The sequence below is a fragment of the Amphibalanus amphitrite genome, unplaced genomic scaffold (genome assembly GCF_019059575.1).
Source record: "Amphibalanus amphitrite isolate SeventyFive unplaced genomic scaffold, NRLGWU_Aamphi_draft 000622F_arrow, whole genome shotgun sequence".
Lineage (NCBI taxonomy): Eukaryota > Metazoa > Arthropoda > Thecostraca > Balanomorpha > Balanidae > Amphibalanus > Amphibalanus amphitrite.
Window position 1 is genome coordinate 15,915 of NW_024882116.1, and position 25,475 is coordinate 41,389.

The 25,475-nt window shown below is 43.0% G+C and overlaps 1 protein-coding gene across 1 annotated transcript in view; it reads left to right on the top strand.

Moving 5' to 3' along the window:
• The window catches only part of LOC122363471, a 173,518-nt gene that overhangs the window by 15,300 nt on the left and 132,743 nt on the right, over window positions 1-25,475 (top strand). Inside the window, exons 2-3 of the mRNA XM_043332763.1 lie at window positions 8,055-8,123; window positions 19,773-19,841. Coding sequence (XP_043188698.1) covers window positions 8,055-8,123; window positions 19,773-19,841 — 138 coding nt within the window. The remainder of the gene's footprint in view (window positions 1-8,054; window positions 8,124-19,772; window positions 19,842-25,475) is intronic.

Genomic DNA, 25,475 nt, shown 5'->3' on the forward strand with positions numbered 1-25,475 from the left:
ACAACCGTTTAGCGGCGACATCATCTCGGATAAAAAAGCGACAGTGATGATTAGAATAGACTTAGCGCGAGGGCAAATCGAGGGGTATAACTATGTATCACATACCGAGTATTTTATTCCCATCTAGCGAATTAAGATTGGGGATCTTGTCCAACAAGTCAGCGGCCGTTCTAGACACAGAATAATGCTTTGCTTTGGTCACATCATTATCTGCATAATTCGAAGCGAGGTTAACCCTCGCCGGCCGAGAAGAAGGGGTGGATGCCGCCACCATCAGACTTGTAAACGACTCAATTTTTTTGAGTCGATTCTTGTTTGAGTCTGGAAATTTGAATCGATTCATCAAACGACTCATGATGTTAAATTTAATGATTCGAATCAACTCATGACTCATCAAGTTCCTCGATAAAATAATTCGAATCAACTCATGACTCGAGCAACTAGCCAACGGAATGATTCGAATCAACTCATGACTCACATTTTGATGAATCGATTCAAATCAACTCATGACTCACACGACATTTTTATTGAACTATTTCATTCAACCATGACTCATATAGGCATTTGTTGATTATTGACTCAAAGCTATATGATAAGATGAATATGTCGCATACCCAATTGTTTAAGCGGCATAGTAGCCTTGACCAAAGATTCAAGCAGCTACTAGTAGGACTAGGTACATAGGTAACTACTTTGGCAAACATGGTTGATGCAGTTTCCAGTTCCTAAGTCCCAATTCCACTTTTGAATTTAATATTCCTGCAGATTGGGCTACCTTCTGTAGCATACTGGTCACTGGTCAGTCTTGCTTCAATTTCTATCTTGTCACCTACAACAAAGCAAACAAGTTCTAACTGCAAGCAGTCCAGAAAATAGGTACTTCAATGTTTGTACACATCACTTCCATTCAGTTTGCTGTACAACCCAACAATATTTTGGGCTCTAGAAATCGAATACCAATAACATATGTAGGTAAGTATGACTGAAATCCATTTATAATGGACACAAATCCAATTGAAGCAAGGCTGACCAGTTGCAAATCTTACCTGCCTTTTCAAAGACATTGACATACCAATTACCAAAGTCACTGTGCCCACCGGAAGTCGCAGTTCATGTCTGATACCCATGGCCTTGGTTGATATTTAAATGCATTTCATAACTCAATCAGCTTTGAAATTATTTCTATCTGTATGAAATGAATCTAAGGCATTCTCCAGAAGCCGTGATATTGAACAGATTTTAGCCAACTGGCGCGCATGGTGGCGCTAGCAGAGCGTATAACACTAGCGCTTACTAGCGCCATCATACGGAAACAGCTGGCAAATAACTGAGTCAATACCATACCATTCTCCAAGGCCAATGGTTCCGTGTTGATATGAAAACGGCGCATTTGAGCGTCATATATGCTAAGCCTTACGCACGCTAATCTACTGCATAAAGGTAACAATTTTGGAACACGATCAGGAAGAGGACAAAGTCTCCACTCTAGCACATACTAAACGCCTAATGACATTGATACAAAGACCCCGAATGCATTGACGAGTAAATGTGCATCAGGAACGGATTTTCCTACTTGTTCATCATAGTGATACGTTTGTAATACGCAATTACTCTGCTCATGGATCCCAGCTCAAGACGCTAAGATCAAAATCAGGTCAGTCCCAGAAACTTTGGTTTTATTCCATATCTAAGTACTAACAACAAATTGTAGTTTGTTTTCTACGTTAATGAATTGGCACTAAGTCATGATCGCAACCTTGCGGTACTTTAATGCCATTTCGATTTTGCAGTACTTTAACGTCAACAAAATTTTGCAGTGTTAACGCCTGTGTGTTTGCTATTGGTGTCGACATTTCTGGCGGACCTTACAGTTTTATTCTCTATTTTGATTTTGATTTTGGTTTGGGACGTTATATAGTTGATATTGAAGGACTTATGTATTCCATTCTAAAAACGAATATCTTTTACCAAGAATATTAGCAAAGGTATCAGTATATTTATCTTGTTCCAGTTTGATGTTAGGTTCTGATGATGAAGTCATGCTCCATGGATCCCCAGTTCACATCATTTTTAGCAGCTTGTAGTAAAAGGGGCTTAGGTGAGCATGAAATTCATTGTTCTTCTTACGCCTTATTATTAAATATGACCTGAATCTGGTTCTAAAATCAAACTGTGAAGCGAAGTGAATTGACCATGGCATGAGTGTTTTACTTTGCAACAAGGTTGCAATGGAAAGAAAATATTTTTCTTCTGGCAAGTACACAATTTTCCACAATGAATTCGGGAACGGGTCCATCTGGTTCCAATGCTGACCTAGACCGGGTCTGACCGGTTGGAATATGCCGTCAGATTGGGTCCGGGTCCGGGTCCCAAAATTTTCCAGTTTTGCACTCTAGTACCTAGGTACCAACTGCCAAATGCTTTTGGCTCATTAGGCGCCTGTGCCTGAGCCTGAGGCTGTGTAAGTCTGAAATATGGAGTGAAGTGAGGCTAAAGTGAGGGGGTGATCTAGCATTGATTATTAGGGTGTTGATGGTGACTTGTAAACGACTCAAATTTTTTTTGAGTCGATTCTTTGTTTGGTCTGAAATTTGAATCGATTTCAATCTGACTCATGATGTTAAATTTAATTGATTCGAATTCAACTCATGAACTCATCAAGTTCCTCGATGAAGTGATTCGAATCAACTCAGATCATCGAAAAACGGTTTGATTCTGAGTCGATTCACGAATCAACTCAGAGTCGTTAAAGTCTGGCCACCATGCATTTTTTTGCGGTAGCTCAAAGCACACTGATGATAGAAGGCTGACATTTCACATGCCTTACATTTAATCACGCCGGATCACTTGACATCAACCACGTTTTCAGGTCAGGTCACATATGACGTCTTAGGTAAACCTCTGCACGGTTTGTCGGTTATAAAATGATTGCAATCCGCAATGCATTATTTTAGGTGTCGTATAAGCATAATGGGGATATGGAAACCGTTAATTGGCGTCGGAAATGATCTGAAACTATACCTCAAGCACATGAAATCGTGACTTCATGCATTCTTGGCAAGGTCTAATGCTTCACTTTTGCATTATTCACCTTGCGTGACGTCATTTATGACGTCACTAGGGTCATAGGAGTGTTTCGTCAATAACTCCGATCAAAATGAGCTAGCCATTGGGACAGCCATCAATGGACTTTGCAAGACTTGCCGAATCAAATGTTATGCAGCATGTCCTCCTTTCAACAGCTTCGTGACCTGCGTTGCCCTAACATGACATTGACCTGAGGTAGACATCCTAAATTGCTTCACCTAAACAAAAAAGCATATAAATCGACGCGTCTGAGAACAGAAAACACGATTGTATCGAAATGACGAAAATGCGTTTAGTTATATACCAAGAACCGATCAAATACCTTGGGGCCCTTGACCTGCCCTAAGAGGTCACTGATATTTTAAAATGAGGTGCCAGTCGCTGCGTCACGTAACGACGCAAGCGCTCTTTTTTTCGCGAGGCTCTAGCAGCTAGCTCAATTATAGGAGCTAAACATGGGGTCGGGGAATCGCTCCCTTCTCACTCAATATTTGGCCGGGATAGTGTTTGCAATTTTTGTTAAAATCTAGCATTTTAAGATTTCAAATGACCCATTTTTTCCCGCCCAAGTCAATTCATATTCGCCCAATTCAAGGTCATAACATCAGGTTACGTCAAGTGAACTTACCTCAAGGAAAGTTCCTGTGCTCATCATATCTAAATACACCGACTAACCGATCGCTTCAGAACTTTCAGCGATTCTAATGGGCAACATTATATGTATTTGAAACGTTTACTTTGCAAGTTTGACATTGTTGACAGAGAGGCCGGGTCAATTTTGAGATCGCTCAAGGCTCAAGTCAATGGGAGAAAATTGAACTGCACTTTTTTGGACGGAACGCATAATAAACACTCTGAAAACAAGTGGTGCTTGATGAGATACAATACTGAATGAGAAAATTGTTTGTTTTGTTGGGGGCCATCTTTTTCGGTCTGAAAAGGCCCTTGCAACAGAACATAACAAGGCCCTACAACTAACCGCCTTTGTTTTAACATCACGGACGGCGCGTATGACACCCACATGCTGCACACTTGTTTTTATTTGGCCCAATCGCTCTGGAATTTCTCAAACTCCCTGACCGGTCAGTGAGTTTGCAAACTCCCTAGTGAATTTGTAAACTCCCTAGTGATTTTGCAAACTCACTGATGGGTCAGGGAGTTTGCAAAACTCCGAGTTTGCAAACTCACGGATTTCTCAAACTCCATATATATATATATATATATATATATATATATATATATATATATATATATATATATATATATATATATATATATTATATATATATATATATATATATATATATATATATATATATATATATATTATATATATATATATATATATATATATATATATATATATATATATATATATATATATATATATATATATATATATATATATATATATATATATATATATATATATTATATATATATATATATATATATATATATATATATATATATATATATACGGACTGCCTGCATATACGGACGGACTGCCTGCATCCGGCCTCAAATAAAGCTCTATTCCAGAATGGGAAACCGCCAATCAGCAGCTTGGTACCTAGGTGAATTGGATCAACGTCCGTGTCAAAAAGTCCGCAACTGGCCTTGAAAACATCCCAACATTGATAGACATCTCGCTAAAATAAGTTCCTTGCCCAGTTATCTCTTGATCTGCTTAAAAAGTATTTTGCACTACTATCGCCCGTACTAACATTTCATTGAGCTTAAGTTCCCCTGAACTCAGAAGTATGTTCCAAAATACATCGCTCTTCATTACAGCTCTTTTAATCCACATAACCTTGAGAGCACTATCATATATTGTGACATTTGGCACTTTAAATCTGGTATACATAACAGAGCGTTTGATTTTATCCTGCTTGTTGTTCCAAATAAATCGGAAAAACATCACCTCGAAATCATGAAGACCGACTTCGGCGGAGAAGGCAGTGCATTGAGGATGTGCGTCAACATTGGCAACGCCAGCGTCTTTACTACCGTGCGCTTCCCATAAAAAGATAAACGCCTTCTCAGCCATCCTCTGAGAAGATTTGCAATGTCAACGACCTTCCTTCTCACATTACGTTCTGACATGTCTGTCATTGTTCTGGTAAACTCGATGCCAAGAAGTGTGAATTTTTCAGCAGCAACCAACAGGTCTGTGTTGGCCAAAAAAGCGGGAGACGGCCGGGAACCCATCCAAAACACTTGAGTTTTCTTAGCATTTAAAGTAAGACCTAAAACCTCCCCAAACGCTTGTAGCGTAGTCAAGCAGGCAATCAGGCTTCCCCGTGTACCATCTAAGATAAAAGTCGTGTCATCGGCGTATTGCTCAATTTTACATTCTTTGCCGTCCCTGACCCAGCCTCTAATTTGCGGATTGTTTCTCACCATGATCGCTAAAATTTCAACGCACAAAACGAAAACTAAAGGTGAGCAACAGTCACCCTGTCTACAGCCCCGTTCTACGTTAAAGAATTGAGTCGACGTACCATTTTGGCAAACGGCCGATACGGCCCCTGTAAACATTACCCGGATCCATTTTCTGAAGCTTTCTCCAAAACTGAACTTCTTTGGGACATCCTGAATGAACTTATGATCTAGAGAGTCGAAGGCGCTCTGAAAATCAGCCAACAATAGCATTAGGGTACTTGAATTCTTGGAATGTTTCGCCTCCCACATTACGTCGTACACAGTTCGTGTACACTCACCAATGTAACGTCCTTTCATGAATCCCTTTTGCTCCTGTCCTATCAATTTATCAATAACCAATCGCAGCCGGTTTGCAATCACCCTGGATAGTATCTTAAAAGAGGTATTGAGAAGCGAAATAGGTCGCCAATTTTTAATAAATTCTTTCGGCTTCTTTCCTTTTGGAATCAGTGTAATTATGCCCTGTCTTTGGGAACACGACAGAAGATTCTTGTCGTAACCACTGTTCAATGAGCGAACTAGAAAACCGCTAATCTGCTTCCAGAAGAACTTGAAAAAATTAACACTAAACCCGTCCGGCCCTGGAGACTTATCATTTCGTAACTCGCGTAAGGCTTGGGTGGCTTCTTTTAGAGTTAATAGGCCTTCTAACGTACGAGATTCATCAGAGGTCAATTTTGGATAGTCATCACCAATCTCTTTCTGACAGTGATTAATATTCTTTTGTGCCCGTGCCTTGTAAAGGCTACTAAAGTGAGCCTCTATGCAGTCTAGCACTTTGACATTATCGTTTACCAATTCACCGTCGACATTTAAGCAAGGGATGTATTTTGCAACACTCTGCCTCTTTTCCAGCCCGCAAAAATACTTCGTTGGAGACTCTCCCTCCTGTACCCAGCGGACACACGCCCGCTGCGCCGCACCGGCCAGCTTTATCCGTCGGAGGTCTGAAAGCTCCTGCTGTGCGCAAACCAAACGTTCACGATAGATCTCCCCTTCCCCGAAAAGGCCTTCCAATACTTGCATTTTCAAGAGCCAGTACTTCCTCGCGTCTATCTCTTTCCCGTTTCTTCCGCGCACCGTAGGATATAGTCAGGCCACGAATTTGCATAGCAAGACTTCAAAAAAGAGTTGATCATCAATAACTAATGCAATATCGTTACTCTCTTCAACTTCATCGCTGGTGTAAAGTGGAAAAGCATATTGTCTTTTAATCTATAAAATCTCTGCATTCACCAAGTCAATGTAGGTGGAGTCTTTCAGCAACGAATTATTAAACTTCCAATAGAGTCCACGTTTACTTTGCATTCCTTCACTTATTAACAATGCTAGTCAGGCTGTGATCAGACCGGTAACCTGGTAAAATAAATGAGCTGGAAACCAGTCTCGACACCGCTAACGAGACCAAACAATAATCTAGTCTTCCAAGTCTGAGAGGGGACGATCGCCTCCAAGTATACGACCTTTTCGTCGCGTGTTGCTCCCTCCACACATCAACCATACCCTCTTTCTCCATAAACTCTAGAATCACTTCCCTGGCCCGGCGGTTACCTTGAGAGACATAGTGTTCAGTGTCCACATTAGGATTTAACGTAACATTCCAGTCTCCTACAATAACAACATTGTTATTATCGATATACCCTATTAAAGAAAACACTGACCTGTAGAAACCTGGGTTATTATCATTAGGACCGTGCAGAACTGCCAGCGTACATCGTCCGGGACCCGCCAGCTCGATATCTAGTATACGAATACTGCATGGGGGAGCGGGCAATAGCAAAAAATATTGCCCGATGTGACGTCACTGTCGCCCGAGGGTGAAGACCGAAACAAGTGCTATTGCCCGAGGCGAAGCCGAGGGCAATAGCACTTATGGAGGTGACCTTTGGTGACCTGACCTGTGACCTGACCTTGTATGACCAGTGACCTCAAATAGCAACATATGTACTAGACAACTGACGCCCTATCCGCTGATTTTCGACAAAATGCGTTTTACTCGGTGTTATAGCACTTTCCCTAGAAGCCCCGTGAACGGTGAAACATTTTATCTTTGACCTGACCTGTGACGTCATCGGTGACCCCGAGGTCAATGAAATTTGGTTTCCCTCGACAAATTTGACAGGGTTATCAAACGCCGTTTGAATTTTCCGGATCCGTCCAGTAGTTTCGGAGATACGGGGGGGGGGCAAAAAATGCCCCCCACCGCGCGGAAGGTGGCCGGGAGGCCCACCGCCTGCCGGGTTAAGAACGGCTGGGGCGATTGCGCACAAATTTGGCACAATGCTCTAGACCGGTCATTGGGGGTGCCGTGCACAAGTCAGTTGGAAGAACCCTCTCGCACTTCCGCACGTGCAGGGCTCACTCTGTCGCCCGCTCGCTCTTCGCTCAAAAGGCGTTTTTTACCGGTTTAATTAATTAGGAAGGCCATATTCTCCTTAAGGTCATACCAATGTCATAGTCATGGATCGTGATATGTGTATAAATTACATTAACTTCTACTGTTTTTTTTTTTTCAATTCCAGAGTTATGTTCCGGCTCTTTATGGGTATGCCTCTTGGGACGCCTGACGAAAACAACAACAGCCATGTAGGGTAAGTAAGAATTTATGACCTTTCCTCGTAAAATATAAATTAGCAAAAAGGATATATTGATATTGATATTTCGATCACAGATCTTCGTCGGAATTGTTAACAAAAGACAGAATAAGAATACATTTCTTGTCTGCTCCTTTCTTTATCTCCTATTTCACTATTCGTTATCACGAGCAATTAAATCTAAAGTACATCCATTTTTCAAATCATGATAACTTTTAGTCGACATACGAATACAAGTAACTGAAATTTGTTAAGCCTAATTAACAAACTTCTTACATTAGAAAATACAAATCAAAATCCTAAATTGGCGCACTGCATTCTAACACTCATCTACATAAACGAGACAGGTACATCCAGTGACACACATCCATACACTTACATAATAGGCCAAGACGATACATTCGAGTTCAGTTCCGGTCTGCGTTTTCTAATCAAAATAGACTCTGCGATTTTGCGATCTGGGTGATCCGTTGCCCTATATAGCACTGACACACTTATGCTATAAGGAATGTCCCTGGCATCTGGGTGAACATTTCCAAAGTGATCACCCATAGGGGTGTCTGGTTTGTTGCCAATGGCGTCTCTCACATGTTCATTGTACCTAAGCCGTATCGGGCGTTTCGTTTCTCCTATGTACTGTGCACTGGTCGTTCCTGCACCACACAGTTTACATGTTAACATGTAGACTACATTCTTTTGTGTACACTGGCCTGTGAACCCACTCTTGCACAAATTACACCTATTTCCCCCTGGACAACGAGGTTTGCTAAATGCTGAACGAACTAAACGTTTTTTTTAACTTCATATCATTTCGCCAAGCCAGCTTTACATTGAGTCCGGATTTCTTAATAATGCTGTTCACTTTGCACAGTAAATGCTCATCGATGTATGGCAAAGTCAAATAACCGTCATCCCCCGCCTTCTGTGTGTTCCCACGTTTTTGTTTTGTCCGTTTGTCGTTTTGTACCTCTCTGAGGAGCCTCTTGAGTAGATTACGTGAATAACCATTTTTTACCAGTAAAAGACGGATCTTTTCCACACTGGAGGCTCCCTTAGCTTTGCTAGAGGAAAGGTTCAGCGCCCTGCGAAACATGCCCCTGATCATGTTGTGTTTTGTTGAGGTGGGATGTGCCGAAGTGGCATGCAAGACAATGCCCGAATTCGTCGGTTTTATGTACAGTTCTGTCTCTACTTAAGCTGTCTGGTTTCCATTCGACTCTACCGTTACATAGGTGTCTAAGAAAGGGACCCCTTTTCCGTTTTTTTGAGTGATCTAGGGTGAATTTCAACTTTGGGTGCAAGCCATTGAGCTACGTCAGAAAGTTGAACAGCTCCTCCTCTCCATGATTCCATATTCCGGCAAAATCATCTATGTATCTAACCAAAAAGTCTGGTTTGAGCGCCGCACCTGTCAGAGCTTGTTGTTCAAACTTGTCTAAGAAGATGACTGCTAAAGGCGGAGCGCACGGGTTGCCCATAGCGATGCCCTGCTTTTGCCTGAAGAAGGCATCTCCAAACGAGAAGACATTGTTGTGTAGGCATTGATCCAGTAGAGCACATATGTCCTCCTTGCTTAGACCAAATGTTTCAATCCCCCCCGCGTGAGCTTCTAACTTTTCTTTGGCTGCTTGAATGGCCTCCTCTACAGGTATGCTCCCATACAGATTTACTACATCTATACTGAAGAAGATGGACCCTGTCGGAAGTGACTGTCTTTGACAGTGATCATTCATTCTTTTCAAAAAATCGTTAGTGTCACAGAGATGAGTTGGAATGAACGCTAAAAGCTGCTTTAATATTCTCTCGAGAAGGCAAGCTGTCTTTTCGGTAGGCCCACCCGAGCCTGAAACTACTGGGCGCAATGGAACTTCGGGCTTATGGTCTTTAGGAAGGCCGTAAAAAACTGGAGTTCTGCTATGCATGGGCGTTAGATCTTCCACGTTTTTCTCTGAAAGTTTATCTTTAGCTACCGCCTTGAATACCTGTTTAGTCTTCGCTTCCACCTGCGGAACTGGATTTTTCGGCAACTTTTCATAACTCTCATTGTCATTTAAAATCGTCTCAACTTTATCCTTATAATCCTCCCTATCCATCAGAACGAATTTTCGTTCAGCGCGTGCATCTCTGCCGCAGGCTGGCCGAGGCCGGCGCCGAGCAGAGAGCACGCGCGGTAGGCTCAGTTGTTCGCTTAAAAAACTGAGTGAAAAGCATCAGAGCCGGGAGGTCGTTGACCTTTGACAACGAAGGCCGACACAAGGCACCGCTCGCCAAGAGGATTCGCCAGTAAATACAATTAATTTGTTTTTGCAATAACTCAGCCGTTTCTGGGCCGAGTTAGCTGAAACTTGGACTGTCAGTGGTAGTGTAGTGTAGTGTAGTGTAGGGTAGGGTAGGGTAGGGTAGGGTAGGGTAGGGTAGGGTAGGGTAGGGGTAGGGTAGGGTAGGGTTAGGGGTAGGGTAGGGGTAGGGTAGGGTAGGGTAGGGTAGTGTAGTGTAAGGGTAGGGTAGGGTAGGGGGGTAGGGTAGGGTAGGGTAGGGTAGGTTAGGGTAGTGTAGGGGTAGGGGTAGGGTAGGGTAGGGTAAGGTAAGGGTAGGGTAGGGTAGGGTAGGGTAGTGTAAGGGTAGGGTAGGGTAGGTAGGGTAGGATAGTGGTAGGGTAGGGATAGGGGTGGGTAGGGACTAGGGTAGGGTAGGGACTAGGGGTAGGGTTTGGTAGGGTAGGGTAGGGTAGGGTAGGGGCAGGGTAGGGTAGGGTAGGGTAGGGTAGGTTAGGGCAGTGTAGGGGTAGGGGTAGGGTAGGGTAGCGTAGGGCAGGGTAGGGTAGGGTAGGGTGGGGGTAGGGTAGGGTAAGGGTAGGGTAGGGTAGTGTAAGGGTAGGGTAGGGTAGGGGTAGGGTAGGGTAGTGTAGGGTTAGGGGTAAGGTAGGGTAGGGTAGGGTAGGGTAGTGTAAGGGTAGGGTACGGGTAGGGAAGGGTAGGGTAGGGAAGGGTAGGGTAGTGTAGGGGTAGGCCTAGGGGTAGGGGTAGGGTAGGGTATGGTAGGGTAGGGTAGGGTTGAATTGAGTAACATCCTAATTCTTACAAAGGGCTCGAACAACTCGCATGCATTACCATCATGCTTTACAGTTCAATTAAAAGCAGTTACCCAGTTCTACACAAATAATATACCAATAAATATGCAAGTTTCTACACCCAAACTAATGCATCCGTTAATCATGCATATCAAAACATACAGTTATCGCGTAAACCTGTTGTACAGTAGGTCTACTAAAAAAGTCCCCCGCTCCAGAGGCGGCCGGCCGGCCGAACCCCCGGATTCCAGCCCCGACTCTATTGCGCAGGCCGCGGCAGCGACACGGGTCAGGTCGCGGCGCCCGGCGAGTGGGTCAGTTGGCGGCGGCCGGCCGTGGAGTGAGGACGCCGTGTGTGGGGCGCAGAGATGCCGCAGTGCAGAGGAGGGGAAGATAATGACTCTACACAATGTCGGAAATGATGCCTTTGTGATCTAAATTAAACACCTGCAGTGCATATCCTCCCTTGCCCCATTCCTGTTTTATCATAATCCTTCAATAATCTGTAATGGCCATTCAGCGCAAGCAAGCAAACAAAACAACCCGTTTAGCGGCGACATCATCTCGGATAAAAAAGCGACAGTGATGATTAGAATAGACTTAGCGCGAGGGCAAATCGAGGGGTATAACTATATGTATCACATACCGAGTATTTTATTCCCATCTAGCGAATTAAGATTGGGGATCTTGTCCAACAAGTCAGCGGCCGTTCTAGACACAGAATAATGCTTTGCTTTTGGTCACATCATTATCTGCAATAATTCGAAGCGAGGTTTAACCCTCGCCGGCCGAGAAGAAGGGGTGGATGCCGCCACCATCAGACTTGTAACGACTCAATTTTTTTGAGTCGATTCTTTGTTTGAGTCTGGAAATTTGAATCGATTCATCAAACGACTCATGATGTTAAATTTAATTGATTCGAATCAACTCATGACTCATCAAGTTCCTCGATAAAATAATTCGAATCAACTCATGACTCGAGCAACTAGCCAACGGAATGATTCGAATCAACTCATGACTCACACATTTTGATGAATCGATTCAAATCAACTCATGACTCACACGACATTTTTATTGAACTTATTTCATTCAACCCATGACTCACTATAGGCATTTGTTGATTATTTGACTCAAAGCTATATGATAAGATGAATATGTCGCATACCACAATTGTATTAAGCGGCATAGTAGCCTTGACCAAAGATTCAAGCAGCTACCTAGTAGGACTAGGTACATAGGTAACTACTTTGGCAAACATGGTTGATGCAGTTTCCAGTTCCTAAGTCCCAATTCCACTTTTGAATTCTAATATTCCTGCAGATTGGGCTACCTATTCTGTAGCATACTGGTCACTGGTCAGTCTTGCTTCAATTTCTTATCTTGTCACCTACAACAAAGCAAACAAGTTCTAACTGCAAGCAGTCCAGAAAATAGGTACTTCAATGTTTGTACACATCACTTCCATTCAGTTTGCTGTACACACCCAACAATATTTTGGGCTCTAGAAATCGAATACCAATAACATATGTAGGTAAGTATGACTGAAATCCATTTATAATGGACACAAATCCAATTGAAGCAAGGCTGACCAGTTGCAAATCTTACCTGCCTTTTCAAAGACATTGACATACCAATTACCAAAGTCACTGTGCCCACCGGAAGTCGCAGTTCATGTCTGATACCCATGGCCTTGGTTTGATATTTAAATGCATTTCATAACTCAATCAGCTTTGAAATTATTTCTATCTGTATGAAATGAATCTAAGGCATTCTCCAGAAGCCGTGATATTGAACAGATTTTTAGCCAACTGGCGCCGCATGGTGGCGCTAGCAGAGCGTATAACACTAGCGCTCTACTAGCGCCATCATACGGCAACAGCTGGCAAATAACTGAGTCAATACCAATACCATTCTCCAAGGCCAATGGTTCCGTGTTGATATGAAAACGGCGCATTTGAGCGTCATATATGCTAAGCCTTACGCACGCTAATCTACTGCATAAAGGTAACAATTTTGGAACACGATCAGGAAGAGGACAAAGTCTCCACTCTAGCACATACTAAACGCCTAATGACATTGATACAAAGACCCCGAATGCATTGACGAGTAAATGTGCATCAGGAACGGATTTTCCTACTTGTTCATCATAGTGATACGTTTGTAATACGCAATTACTCTGCTCATGGATCCCAGCTCAAAGACGCTAAGATCAAAATCAGGTCAGTCCCAGAAACTTTGGTTTTTATTCCATATCTAAGTACTAACAACAAATTGTAGTTTGTTTTCTACGTTAATGAATTGGCACTAAGTCATGATCGCAACCTTGCGGTACTTTAATGCCATTTCGATTTTGCAGTACTTTAACGTCAACAAAATTTTGCAGTGTTTTAACGCCTGTGTGTCTTGCTATTGGTGTCGACATTTCTGGCGGACCTTACAGTTTTATGTTTCTCTATTTTGATTTTGATTTTCTGGTTTGGGACGTTATATAGTTGATATTTGAAGGACTTATGTATTCCATTCTAAAAACGAATATCTTTTACCAAGAATATTAGCAAAGGTATCAGTATATTTATCTTGTTCCATGTTTGATGTTAGGTTCTGACTGATGAAGTCACTGCTCCATGGATCCCCAGTTCACATCATTTTTAGCAGCTTGTAGTAAAAGGGGCTTAGGTGAGCATGAAATTCATTGTTCTTCTTACGCCTTATATTATTAAATATGACCTGAATCTGGTTCTAAAATACAAACTGTGAAGCGAAGTGAATTGACCATGGGATGAGTGTTTTACTTTGCAACACAAGGTTGCTCAATTGGAAAGAAAATATTTTCTTCTTGCACAGTACACAATTTTCCAAATGAATTTCGGGAACGGGTCCATCTGGTTCCAATGCTGACCTAGACCGGGTCTGACCGGTTTTGGAAATATGCCAGTCAGATTGGGTCCGGGTCCGGGTCCCAAAATTTTCCAGTTTTGCCACCTCTAGTACCTAGGTACCAACTGCCAAATGCTTTTGGCTCATTAGGCGCCTGTGCCTGAGCCTCTGAGGCTCTTGTAAGTCTGAAATATGGAGTGAAGTGATGGCTAAAGCTGAGGGGGTGATCTAGCATTGATTATTAGGGTGTTGATGGTGACTTGTAAACGACTCAATTTTTTTTTGAGTCGATTCTTTGTTTGAGTCTGAAATTTGAATCGATTCATCAAATGACTCATGATGTTAAATTTAATTGATTCGAATCAACTCATGACTCATCAAGTTCCTCGATGAAGTGATTCGAATCAACTCATGACTCATCGAAAAACGGTTTGATTCTGAGTCGATTCACGAATCAACTCAGAGTCGTTTACAAGTCTGGCCACCATGCATTTTTTTTGCGGTAGCTCAAAGCACACTGATGATAGAAGGCTGACATTTCACATGCCTTACATTTAATTCAAGCCGGATCACTTGACATCAACCACGTTTTCAGGTCAGGTCACTTAAATATGACGTCTTAGGTAAACCTCTGCACGGTTGTCGGTTATAAAATGATGCAATCCGCAATGCATTATTTTAGTGTCGTATAAGCATAATGGGGAATTATGGAAACCGTTAATTTGGCGTCGGAAATGATCTGAAACTATACCTCAAGCACATGAAATCGTGACTTCATGCATTCTTGGCAAGGTCTAATGCTTCACTTTTGCATTATTCACCTTGCGTGACGTCATTTATGACGTCACTAGGGTCATAGGAGTGTTTCGTCAATAACTCCCGATCAAAATGAGCTAGCCATTCGGGACAGCCATCAATGGACTTTGCAAGACTTGCCGAATCAAATGTTATGCAGCATGTCCTCCTTTCAACAGCTTCGTGACCTGCGTTGCCCTAACATGACATTGACCTGAGGTAGACATCCTAAATTGCTTCACCTAAACAAAAAAGCATATAAATCGACGCGTCTGAGAACAGAAAACACGATTGTATCGAAATGACGAAAATGCGTTTAGTTATATACCAAGAACCGATCAAATACCTTGGGGCCCTTGACCTGCCCTAAGAGGTCACTGATATTTTAAAATGAGGTGCCAGTCGCTGCGTCACGTAACGACGCAAGCGCTCTTTTTTTCGCGAGGCTCTAGCAGCTAGCTCAATTATAGGAGCTAAACATGGGGTCGGGGAATCGCTCCCTTCTCACTCAATATTTGGCCGGGATAGTGTTTGCAATTTTTGTTAAAATCTAGCATTTTAAGATTTCAAATGACCCATTTTTTCCCGCCCAAGTCAATTCATATTCGCCCAATTCAAGGTCATAACATCAGGTTACGTCAAGTGAACTTACCTCAAGGAAAGTTCCTGTGCTCATCATATCTAAATACACCGACTAACCGATCGCTTCAGAACTTTCAGCGATTCTAATGGGCAACATTATATGTATTTGAAACGTTTACTTTGCAAGTTTGACATTGTTGACAGAGAGGCCGGGTCAATTTTGAGATCGCTCAAGGCTCAAGTCAATGGGAGAAAATTGAACTGCACTTTTTGGACGGAACGCATAATAAACACTCTGAAAACAAGTGGTGCTTGATGAGATACAATACTGAATGAGAAAATTGTTTGTTTTGTTGGGGGCCATCTTTTTCGGTCTGAAAAGGCCCTTGCAACAGAACATAACAAGGCCCTACAACTAACCGCCTTTGTTTTAACATCACGGACGGCGCGTATGACACCCACATGCTGCACACTTGTTTTTATTTGGCCCAATCGCTCTGGAATTTCTCAAACTCCCTGACCGGTCAGTGAGTTTGCAAACTCCCTAGTGAATTTGTAAACTCCCTAGTGATTTTGCAAACTCACTGATGGGTCAGGGAGTTTGCAAAACTCCGAGTTTGCAAACTCACGGATTTCTCAAACTCCATATATATATATATATATATATATATATATATATATATATATATATATATATATATATATATATATATATATATATATATATATATATATATATATATATATATATATATATATATATATATATATATATATATATATATATATATATATATATATATATATATATATATATATATATATATATATATACACGGACTGCCTGCATATACGGACGGACTGCCTGCATCCGGCCTCAAATAAAGCTCTATTCCAGAATGGGAAACCGCCAATCAGCAGCTTGGTACCTAGGTGAATTGGATCAACGTCCGTGTCAAAAAGTCCGCAACTGGCCTTGAAAACATCCCAACATTGATAGACATCTCGCTAAAATAAGTTCCTTGCCCAGTTATCTCTTGATCTGCTTAAAAAGTATTTTGCACTACTATCGCCCGTACTAACATTTCATTGAGCTTAAGTTCCCCTGAACTCAGAAGTATGTTCCAAAATACATCGCTCTTCATTACAGCTCTTTTAATCCACATAACCTTGAGAGCACTATCATATATTGTGACATTTGGCACTTTAAATCTGGTATACATAACAGAGCGTTTGATTTTATCCTGCTTGTTGTTCCAAATAAATCGGAAAAACATCACCTCGAAATCATGAAGACCGACTTCGGCGGAGAAGGCAGTGCATTGAGGATGTGCGTCAACATTGGCAACGCCAGCGTCTTTACTACCGTGCGCTTCCCATAAAAAGATAAACGCCTTCTCAGCCATCCTCTGAGAAGATTTGCAATGTCAACGACCTTCCTTCTCACATTACGTTCTGACATGTCTGTCATTGTTCTGGTAAACTCGATGCCAAGAAGTGTGAATTTTTCAGCAGCAACCAACAGGTCTGTGTTGGCCAAAAAAGCGGGAGACGGCCGGGAACCCATCCAAAACACTTGAGTTTTCTTAGCATTTAAAGTAAGACCTAAAACCTCCCCAAACGCTTGTAGCGTAGTCAAGCAGGCAATCAGGCTTCCCCGTGTACCATCTAAGATAAAAGTCGTGTCATCGGCGTATTGCTCAATTTTACATTCTTTGCCGTCCCTGACCCAGCCTCTAATTTGCGGATTGTTTCTCACCATGATCGCTAAAATTTCAACGCACAAAACGAAAACTAAAGGTGAGCAACAGTCACCCTGTCTACAGCCCCGTTCTACGTTAAAGAATTGAGTCGACGTACCATTTTGGCAAACGGCCGATACGGCCCCTGTAAACATTACCCGGATCCATTTTCTGAAGCTTTCTCCAAAACTGAACTTCTTTGGGACATCCTGAATGAACTTATGATCTAGAGAGTCGAAGGCGCTCTGAAAATCAGCCAACAATAGCATTAGGGTACTTGAATTCTTGGAATGTTTCGCCTCCCACATTACGTCGTACACAGTTCGTGTACACTCACCAATGTAACGTCCTTTCATGAATCCCTTTTGCTCCTGTCCTATCAATTTATCAATAACCAATCGCAGCCGGTTTGCAATCACCCTGGATAGTATCTTAAAAGAGGTATTGAGAAGCGAAATAGGTCGCCAATTTTTAATAAATTCTTTCGGCTTCTTTCCTTTTGGAATCAGTGTAATTATGCCCTGTCTTTGGGAACACGACAGAAGATTCTTGTCGTAACCACTGTTCAATGAGCGAACTAGAAAACCGCTAATCTGCTTCCAGAAGAACTTGAAAAAATTAACACTAAACCCGTCCGGCCCTGGAGACTTATCATTTCGTAACTCGCGTAAGGCTTGGGTGGCTTCTTTTAGAGTTAATAGGCCTTCTAACGTACGAGATTCATCAGAGGTCAATTTTGGATAGTCATCACCAATCTCTTTCTGACAGTGATTAATATTCTTTTGTGCCCGTGCCTTGTAAAGGCTACTAAAGTGAGCCTCTATGCAGTCTAGCACTTTGACATTATCGTTTACCAATTCACCGTCGACATTTAAGCAAGGGATGTATTTTGCAACACTCTGCCTCTTTTCCAGCCCGCAAAAATACTTCGTTGGAGACTCTCCCTCCTGTACCCAGCGGACACACGCCCGCTGCGCCGCACCGGCCAGCTTTATCCGTCGGAGGTCTGAAAGCTCCTGCTGTGCGCAAACCAAACGTTCACGATAGATCTCCCCTTCCCCGAAAAGGCCTTCCAATACTTGCATTTTCAAGAGCCAGTACTTCCTCGCGTCTATCTCTTTCCCGTTTCTTCCGCGCACCGTAGGATATAGTCAGGCCACGAATTTTGCATAGCAAGACTTCAAAAAAGAGTTGATCATCAATAACTAATGCAATATCGTTACTCTCTTCAACTTCATCGCTGGTGTAAAGTGGAAAAGCATATTGTCTTTTAATCTATAAAATCTCTGCATTCACCAAGTCAATGTAGGTGGAGTCTTTCAGCAACGAATTATTAAACTTCCAATAGAGTCCACGTTTACTTTGCATTCCTTCACTTATTAACAATGCTAGTCAGGCTGTGATCAGACCGGTAACCTGGTAAAATAAATGAGCTGGAAACCAGTCTCGACACCGCTAACGAGACCAAACAATAATCTAGTCTTCCAAGTCTGAGAGGGGACGATCGCCTCCAAGTATACGACCTTTTCGTCGCGTGTTGCTCCCTCCACACATCAACCATACCCTCTTTCTCCATAAACTCTAGAATCACTTCCCTGGCCCGGCGGTTACCTTGAGAGACATAGTGTTCAGTGTCCACATTAGGATTTAACGTAACATTCCAGTCTCCTACAATAACAACATTGTTATTATCGATATACCCTATTAAAGAAAACACTGACCTGTAGAAACCTGGGTTATTATCATTAGGACCGTGCAGAACTGCCAGCGTACATCGTCCGGGACCCGCCAGCTCGATATCTAGTATACGAATACTGCATGGGGGAGCGGGCAATAGCAAAAAATATTGCCCGATGTGACGTCACTGTCGCCCGAGGGTGAAGACCGAAACAAGTGCTATTGCCCGAGGCGAAGCCGAGGGCAATAGCACTTATGGAGGTGACCTTTGGTGACCTGACCTGTGACCTGACCTTGTATGACCAGTGACCTCAAATAGCAACATATGTACTAGACAACTGACGCCCTATCGCTGATTTTCGACAAAATGCGTTTTACTCGGTGTTATAGCACTTTCCCTAGAAGCCCCGTGAACGGTGAAACATTTTATCTTTGACCTGACCTGTGACGTCATCGGTGACCCCGAGGTCAATGAAATTTGGTTTCCCTCGACAAATTTGACAGGGTTATCAAACGCCGTTTGAATTTTCCGGATCCGTCCAGTAGTTTCGGAGATACGGGGGGGGGGCAAAAAATGCCCCCCACCGCGCGGAAGGTGGCCGGGAGGCCCACCGCCTGCCGGGTTAAGAACGGCTGGGGCGATTGCGCACAAATTTGGCACAATGCTCTAGACCGGTCATTGGGGTGCCGTGCACAAGTCAGTTGGAAGAACCCTCTCGCACTTCCGCACGTGCAGGGCTCACTCTGTCGCCCGCTCGCTCTTCGCTCAAAAGGCGTTTTTACCGGTTTAATTAATTAGGAAGGCCATATTCTCCTTAAGGTCATACCAATGTCATAGTCATGGATCGTGATATGTGTATAAATTACATTAACTTCTACTGTTTTTTTTTTTTTCAATTCCAGAGTTATGTTCCGGCTCTTTATGGGTATGCCTCTTGGGACGCCTGACGAAAACAACAACAGCCATGTAGGGTAAGTAAGAATTTATGACCTTTCCTCGTAAAATATAAATTAGCAAAAAGGATATATTGATATTGATATTTCGATCACAGATCTTCGTCGGAATTGTTAACAAAAGACAGAATAAGAATACATTTCTTGTCTGCTCCTTTCTTTATCTCCTATTTCACTATTCGTTATCACGAGCAATTAAATCTAAAGTACATCCATTTTTCAAATCATGATAACTTTTAGTCGACATACGAATACAAGTAACTGAAATTTGTTAAGCCTAATTAACAAACTTCTTACATTAGAAAATACAAATCAAAATCCTAAATTGGCGCACTGCATTCTAACACTCATCTACATAAACGAGACAGGTACATCCAGTGACACACATCCATACACTTACATAATAGGCCAAGACGATACATTCGAGTTCAGTTCCGGTCTGCGTTTTCTAATCAAAATAGACTCTGCGATTTTGCGATCTGGGTGATCCGTTGCCCTATATAGCACTGACACACTTATGCTATAAGGAATGTCCCTGGCATCTGGGTGAACATTTCCAAAGTGATCACCCATAGGGGTGTCTGGTTTGTTGCCAATGGCGTCTCTCACATGTTCATTGTACCTAAGCCGTATCGGGCGTTTCGTTTCTCCTATGTACTGTGCACTGGTCGTTCCTGCACCACACAGTTTACATGTTAACATGTAGACTACATTCTTTTGTGTACACTGGCCTGTGAACCCACTCTTGCACAAATTACACCTATTTCCCCCTGGACAACGAGGTTTGCTAAATGCTGAACGAACTAAACGTTTTTTTTAACTTCATATCATTTCGCCAAGCCAGCTTTACATTGAGTCCGGATTTCTTAATAATGCTGTTCACTTTGCACAGTAAATGCTCATCGATGTATGGCAAAGTCAAATAACCGTCATCCCCCGCCTTCTGTGTGTTCCCACGTTTTTGTTTTGTCCGTTTGTCGTTTTGTACCTCTCTGAGGAGCCTCTTGAGTAGATTACGTGAATAACCATTTTTTACCAGTAAAAGACGGATCTTTTCCACACTGGAGGCTCCCTTAGCTTTGCTAGAGGAAAGGTTCAGCGCCCTGCGAAACATGCCCCTGATCATGTTGTGTTTTGTTGAGGTGGGATGTGCCGAAGTGGCATGCAAGACAATGCCCGAATTCGTCGGTTTTATGTACAGTTCTGTCTCTACTTAAGCTGTCTGGTTTCCATTCGACTCTACCGTTACATAGGTGTCTAAGAAAGGGACCCCTTTTCCGTTTTTTGAGTGATCTAGGGTGAATTTCAACTTTGGGTGCAAGCCATTGAGCTACGTCAGAAAGTTGAACAGCTCCTCCTCTCCATGATTCCATATTCCGGCAAAATCATCTATGTATCTAACCAAAAAGTCTGGTTTGAGCGCCGCACCTGTCAGAGCTTGTTGTTCAAACTTGTCTAAGAAGATGACTGCTAAAGGCGGAGCGCACGGGTTGCCCATAGCGATGCCCTGCTTTTGCCTGAAGAAGGCATCTCCAAACGAGAAGACATTGTTGTGTAGGCATTGATCCAGTAGAGCACATATGTCCTCCTTGCTTAGACCAAATGTTTCAATCCCCCCCGCGTGAGCTTCTAACTTTTCTTTGGCTGCTTGAATGGCCTCCTCTACAGGTATGCTCCCATACAGATTTACTACATCTATACTGAAGAAGATGGACCCTGTCGGAAGTGACTGTCTTTGACAGTGATCATTCATTCTTTTCAAAAAATCGTTAGTGTCACAGAGATGAGTTGGAATGAACGCTAAAAGCTGCTTTAATATTCTCTCGAGAAGGCAAGCTGTCTTTTCGGTAGGCCCACCCGAGCCTGAAACTACTGGGCGCAATGGAACTTCGGGCTTATGGTCTTTAGGAAGGCCGTAAAAAACTGGAGTTCTGCTATGCATGGGCGTTAGATCTTCCACGTTTTTCTCTGAAAGTTTATCTTTAGCTACCGCCTTGAATACCTGTTTAGTCTTCGCTTCCACCTGCGGAACTGGATTTTTCGGCAACTTTTCATAACTCTCATTGTCATTTAAAATCGTCTCAACTTTATCCTTATAATCCTTCCTATCCATCAGAACGAATTTTCGTTCAGCGCGTGCATCTCTGCCGCAGGCTGGCCGAGGCCGGCGCCGAGCAGAGAGCACGCGCGGTAGGCTCAGTTGTTCGCTTAAAAAACTGAGTGAAAAGCATCAGAGCCGGGAGGTCGTTGACCTTTGACAACGAAGGCCGACACAAGGCACCGCTCGCCAAGAGGATTCGCCAGTAAATACAATTAATTTGTTTTTGCAATAACTCAGCCGTTTCTGGGCCGAGTTAGCTGAAACTTGGACTGTCAGTGGTAGTGTAGTGTAGTGTAGTGTAGGGTAGGGTAGGGTAGGGTAGGGTAGGGTAGGGTAGGGTAGGGTAGGGGTAGGGTAGGGTAGGGTTAGGGGTAGGGTAGGGGTAGGGTAGGGTAGGGTAGGGTAGTGTAGTGTAAGGGTAGGGTAGGGTAGGGGTAGGGTAGGGTAGGGTAGGGTAGGTTAGGGTAGTGTAGGGGTAGGGGTAGGGGTAGGGTAGGGTAAGGTAAGGGTAGGGTAGGGTAGGGTAGGGTAGTGTAAGGGTAGGGTAGGGTAGGGTAGGATATGGTAGGGTAGGGTAGGGTGGGGTAGGGACTAGGGGTAGGGTAGGGACTAGGGGTAGGGTTTGGTAGGGTAGGGTAGGGTAGGGTAGGGGCAGGGTAGGGTAGGGTAGGGTAGGGTAGGGTAGGTTAGGGCAGTGTAGGGGTAGGGGTAGGGTAGGGTAGCGTAGGGCAGGGTAGGGTAGGGTAGGGTGGGGGTAGGGTAGGGTAAGGGTAGGGTAGGGTAGTGTAAGGGTAGGGTAGGGTAGGGGTAGGGTAGGGTAGTGTAGGGTTAGGGGTAAGGTAGGGTAGGGTAGGGTAGGGTAGTGTAAGGGTAGGGTACGGGTAGGGAAGGGTAGGGTAGGGAAGGGTAGGGTAGTGTAGGGGTAGGCCTAGGGGTAGGGGTAGGGTAGGGTATGGTAGGGTAGGGTAGGGTTGAATTGAGTAACATCCTAATTCTTACAAAGGGCTCGAACAACTCGCATGCATTACCATCATGCTTTACAGTTCAATTAAAAGCAGTTACCCAGTTCTACACAAATAATATACCAATAAATATGCAAGTTTCTACACCCAAACTAATGCATCCGTTAATCATGCATATCAAAACATACAGTTATCGCGTAAACCTGTTGTACAGTAGGTCTACTAAAAAAGTCCCCCGCTCCAGAGGCGGCCGGCCGGCCGAACCCCCGGATTCCAGCCCCGACTCTATTGCGCAGGCCGCGGCAGCGACACGGGTCAGGTCGCGGCGCCCGGCGAGTGGGTCAGTTGGCGGCGGCCGGCCGTGGAGTGAGGACGCCGTGTGTGGGGCGCAGAGATGCCGCAGTGCAGAGGAGGGGAAGATAATGACTCTACACAATGTCGGAAATGATGCCTTTGTGATCTAAATTAAACACCTGCAGTGCATATCCTCCCTTGCCCCATTCCTGTTTTATCATAATCCTTCAATAATCTGTAATGGCCATTCAGCGCAAGCAAGCAAACAAAACAACCCGTTTAGCGGCGACATCATCTCGGATAAAAAAGCGACAGTGATGATTAGAATAGACTTAGCGCGAGGGCAAATCGAGGGGTATAACTATATGTATCACATACCGAGTATTTTATTCCCATCTAGCGAATTAAGATTGGGGATCTTGTCCAACAAGTCAGCGGCCGTTCTAGACACAGAATAATGCTTTGCTTTTGGTCACATCATTATCTGCAATAATTCGAAGCGAGGTTTAACCCTCGCCGGCCGAGAAGAAGGGGTGGATGCCGCCACCATCAGACTTGTAAACGACTCAATTTTTTTGAGTCGATTCTTTGTTTGAGTCTGGAAATTTGAATCGATTCATCAAACGACTCATGATGTTAAATTTAATTGATTCGAATCAACTCATGACTCATCAAGTTCCTCGATAAAATAATTCGAATCAACTCATGACTCGAGCAACTAGCCAACGGAATGATTCGAATCAACTCATGACTCACACATTTTGATGAATCGATTCAAATCAACTCATGACTCACACGACATTTTTATTGAACTTATTTCATTCAACCCATGACTCACTATAGGCATTTGTTGATTATTTGACTCAAAGCTATATGATAAGATGAATATGTCGCATACCACAATTGTATTAAGCGGCATAGTAGCCTTGACCAAAGATTCAAGCAGCTACCTAGTAGGACTAGGTACATAGGTAACTACTTTGGCAAACATGGTTGATGCAGTTTCCAGTTCCTAAGTCCCAATTCCACTTTTGAATTCTAATATTCCTGCAGATTGGGCTACCTATTCTGTAGCATACTGGTCACTGGTCAGTCTTGCTTCAATTTCTTATCTTGTCACCTACAACAAAGCAAACAAGTTCTAACTGCAAGCAGTCCAGAAAATAGGTACTTCAATGTTTGTACACATCACTTCCATTCAGTTTGCTGTACACACCCAACAATATTTTGGGCTCTAGAAATCGAATACCAATAACATATGTAGGTAAGTATGACTGAAATCCATTTATAATGGACACAAATCCAATTGAAGCAAGGCTGACCAGTTGCAAATCTTACCTGCCTTTTCAAAGACATTGACATACCAATTACCAAAGTCACTGTGCCCACCGGAAGTCGCAGTTCATGTCTGATACCCATGGCCTTGGTTTGATATTTAAATGCATTTCATAACTCAATCAGCTTTGAAATTATTTCTATCTGTATGAAATGAATCTAAGGCATTCTCCAGAAGCCGTGATATTGAACAGATTTTTAGCCAACTGGCGCCGCATGGTGGCGCTAGCAGAGCGTATAACACTAGCGCTCTACTAGCGCCATCATACGGCAACAGCTGGCAAATAACTGAGTCAATACCAATACCATTCTCCAAGGCCAATGGTTCCGTGTTGATATGAAAACGGCGCATTTGAGCGTCATATATGCTAAGCCTTACGCACGCTAATCTACTGCATAAAGGTAACAATTTTGGAACACGATCAGGAAGAGGACAAAGTCTCCACTCTAGCACATACTAAACGCCTAATGACATTGATACAAAGACCCCGAATGCATTGACGAGTAAATGTGCATCAGGAACGGATTTTCCTACTTGTTCATCATAGTGATACGTTTGTAATACGCAATTACTCTGCTCATGGATCCCAGCTCAAAGACGCTAAGATCAAAATCAGGTCAGTCCCAGAAACTTTGGTTTTTATTCCATATCTAAGTACTAACAACAAATTGTAGTTTGTTTTCTACGTTAATGAATTGGCACTAAGTCATGATCGCAACCTTGCGGTACTTTAATGCCATTTCGATTTTGCAGTACTTTAACGTCAACAAAATTTTGCAGTGTTTTAACGCCTGTGTGTCTTGCTATTGGTGTCGACATTTCTGGCGGACCTTACAGTTTTATGTTTCTCTATTTTGATTTTGATTTTCTGGTTTGGGACGTTATATAGTTGATATTTGAAGGACTTATGTATTCCATTCTAAAAACGAATATCTTTTACCAAGAATATTAGCAAAGGT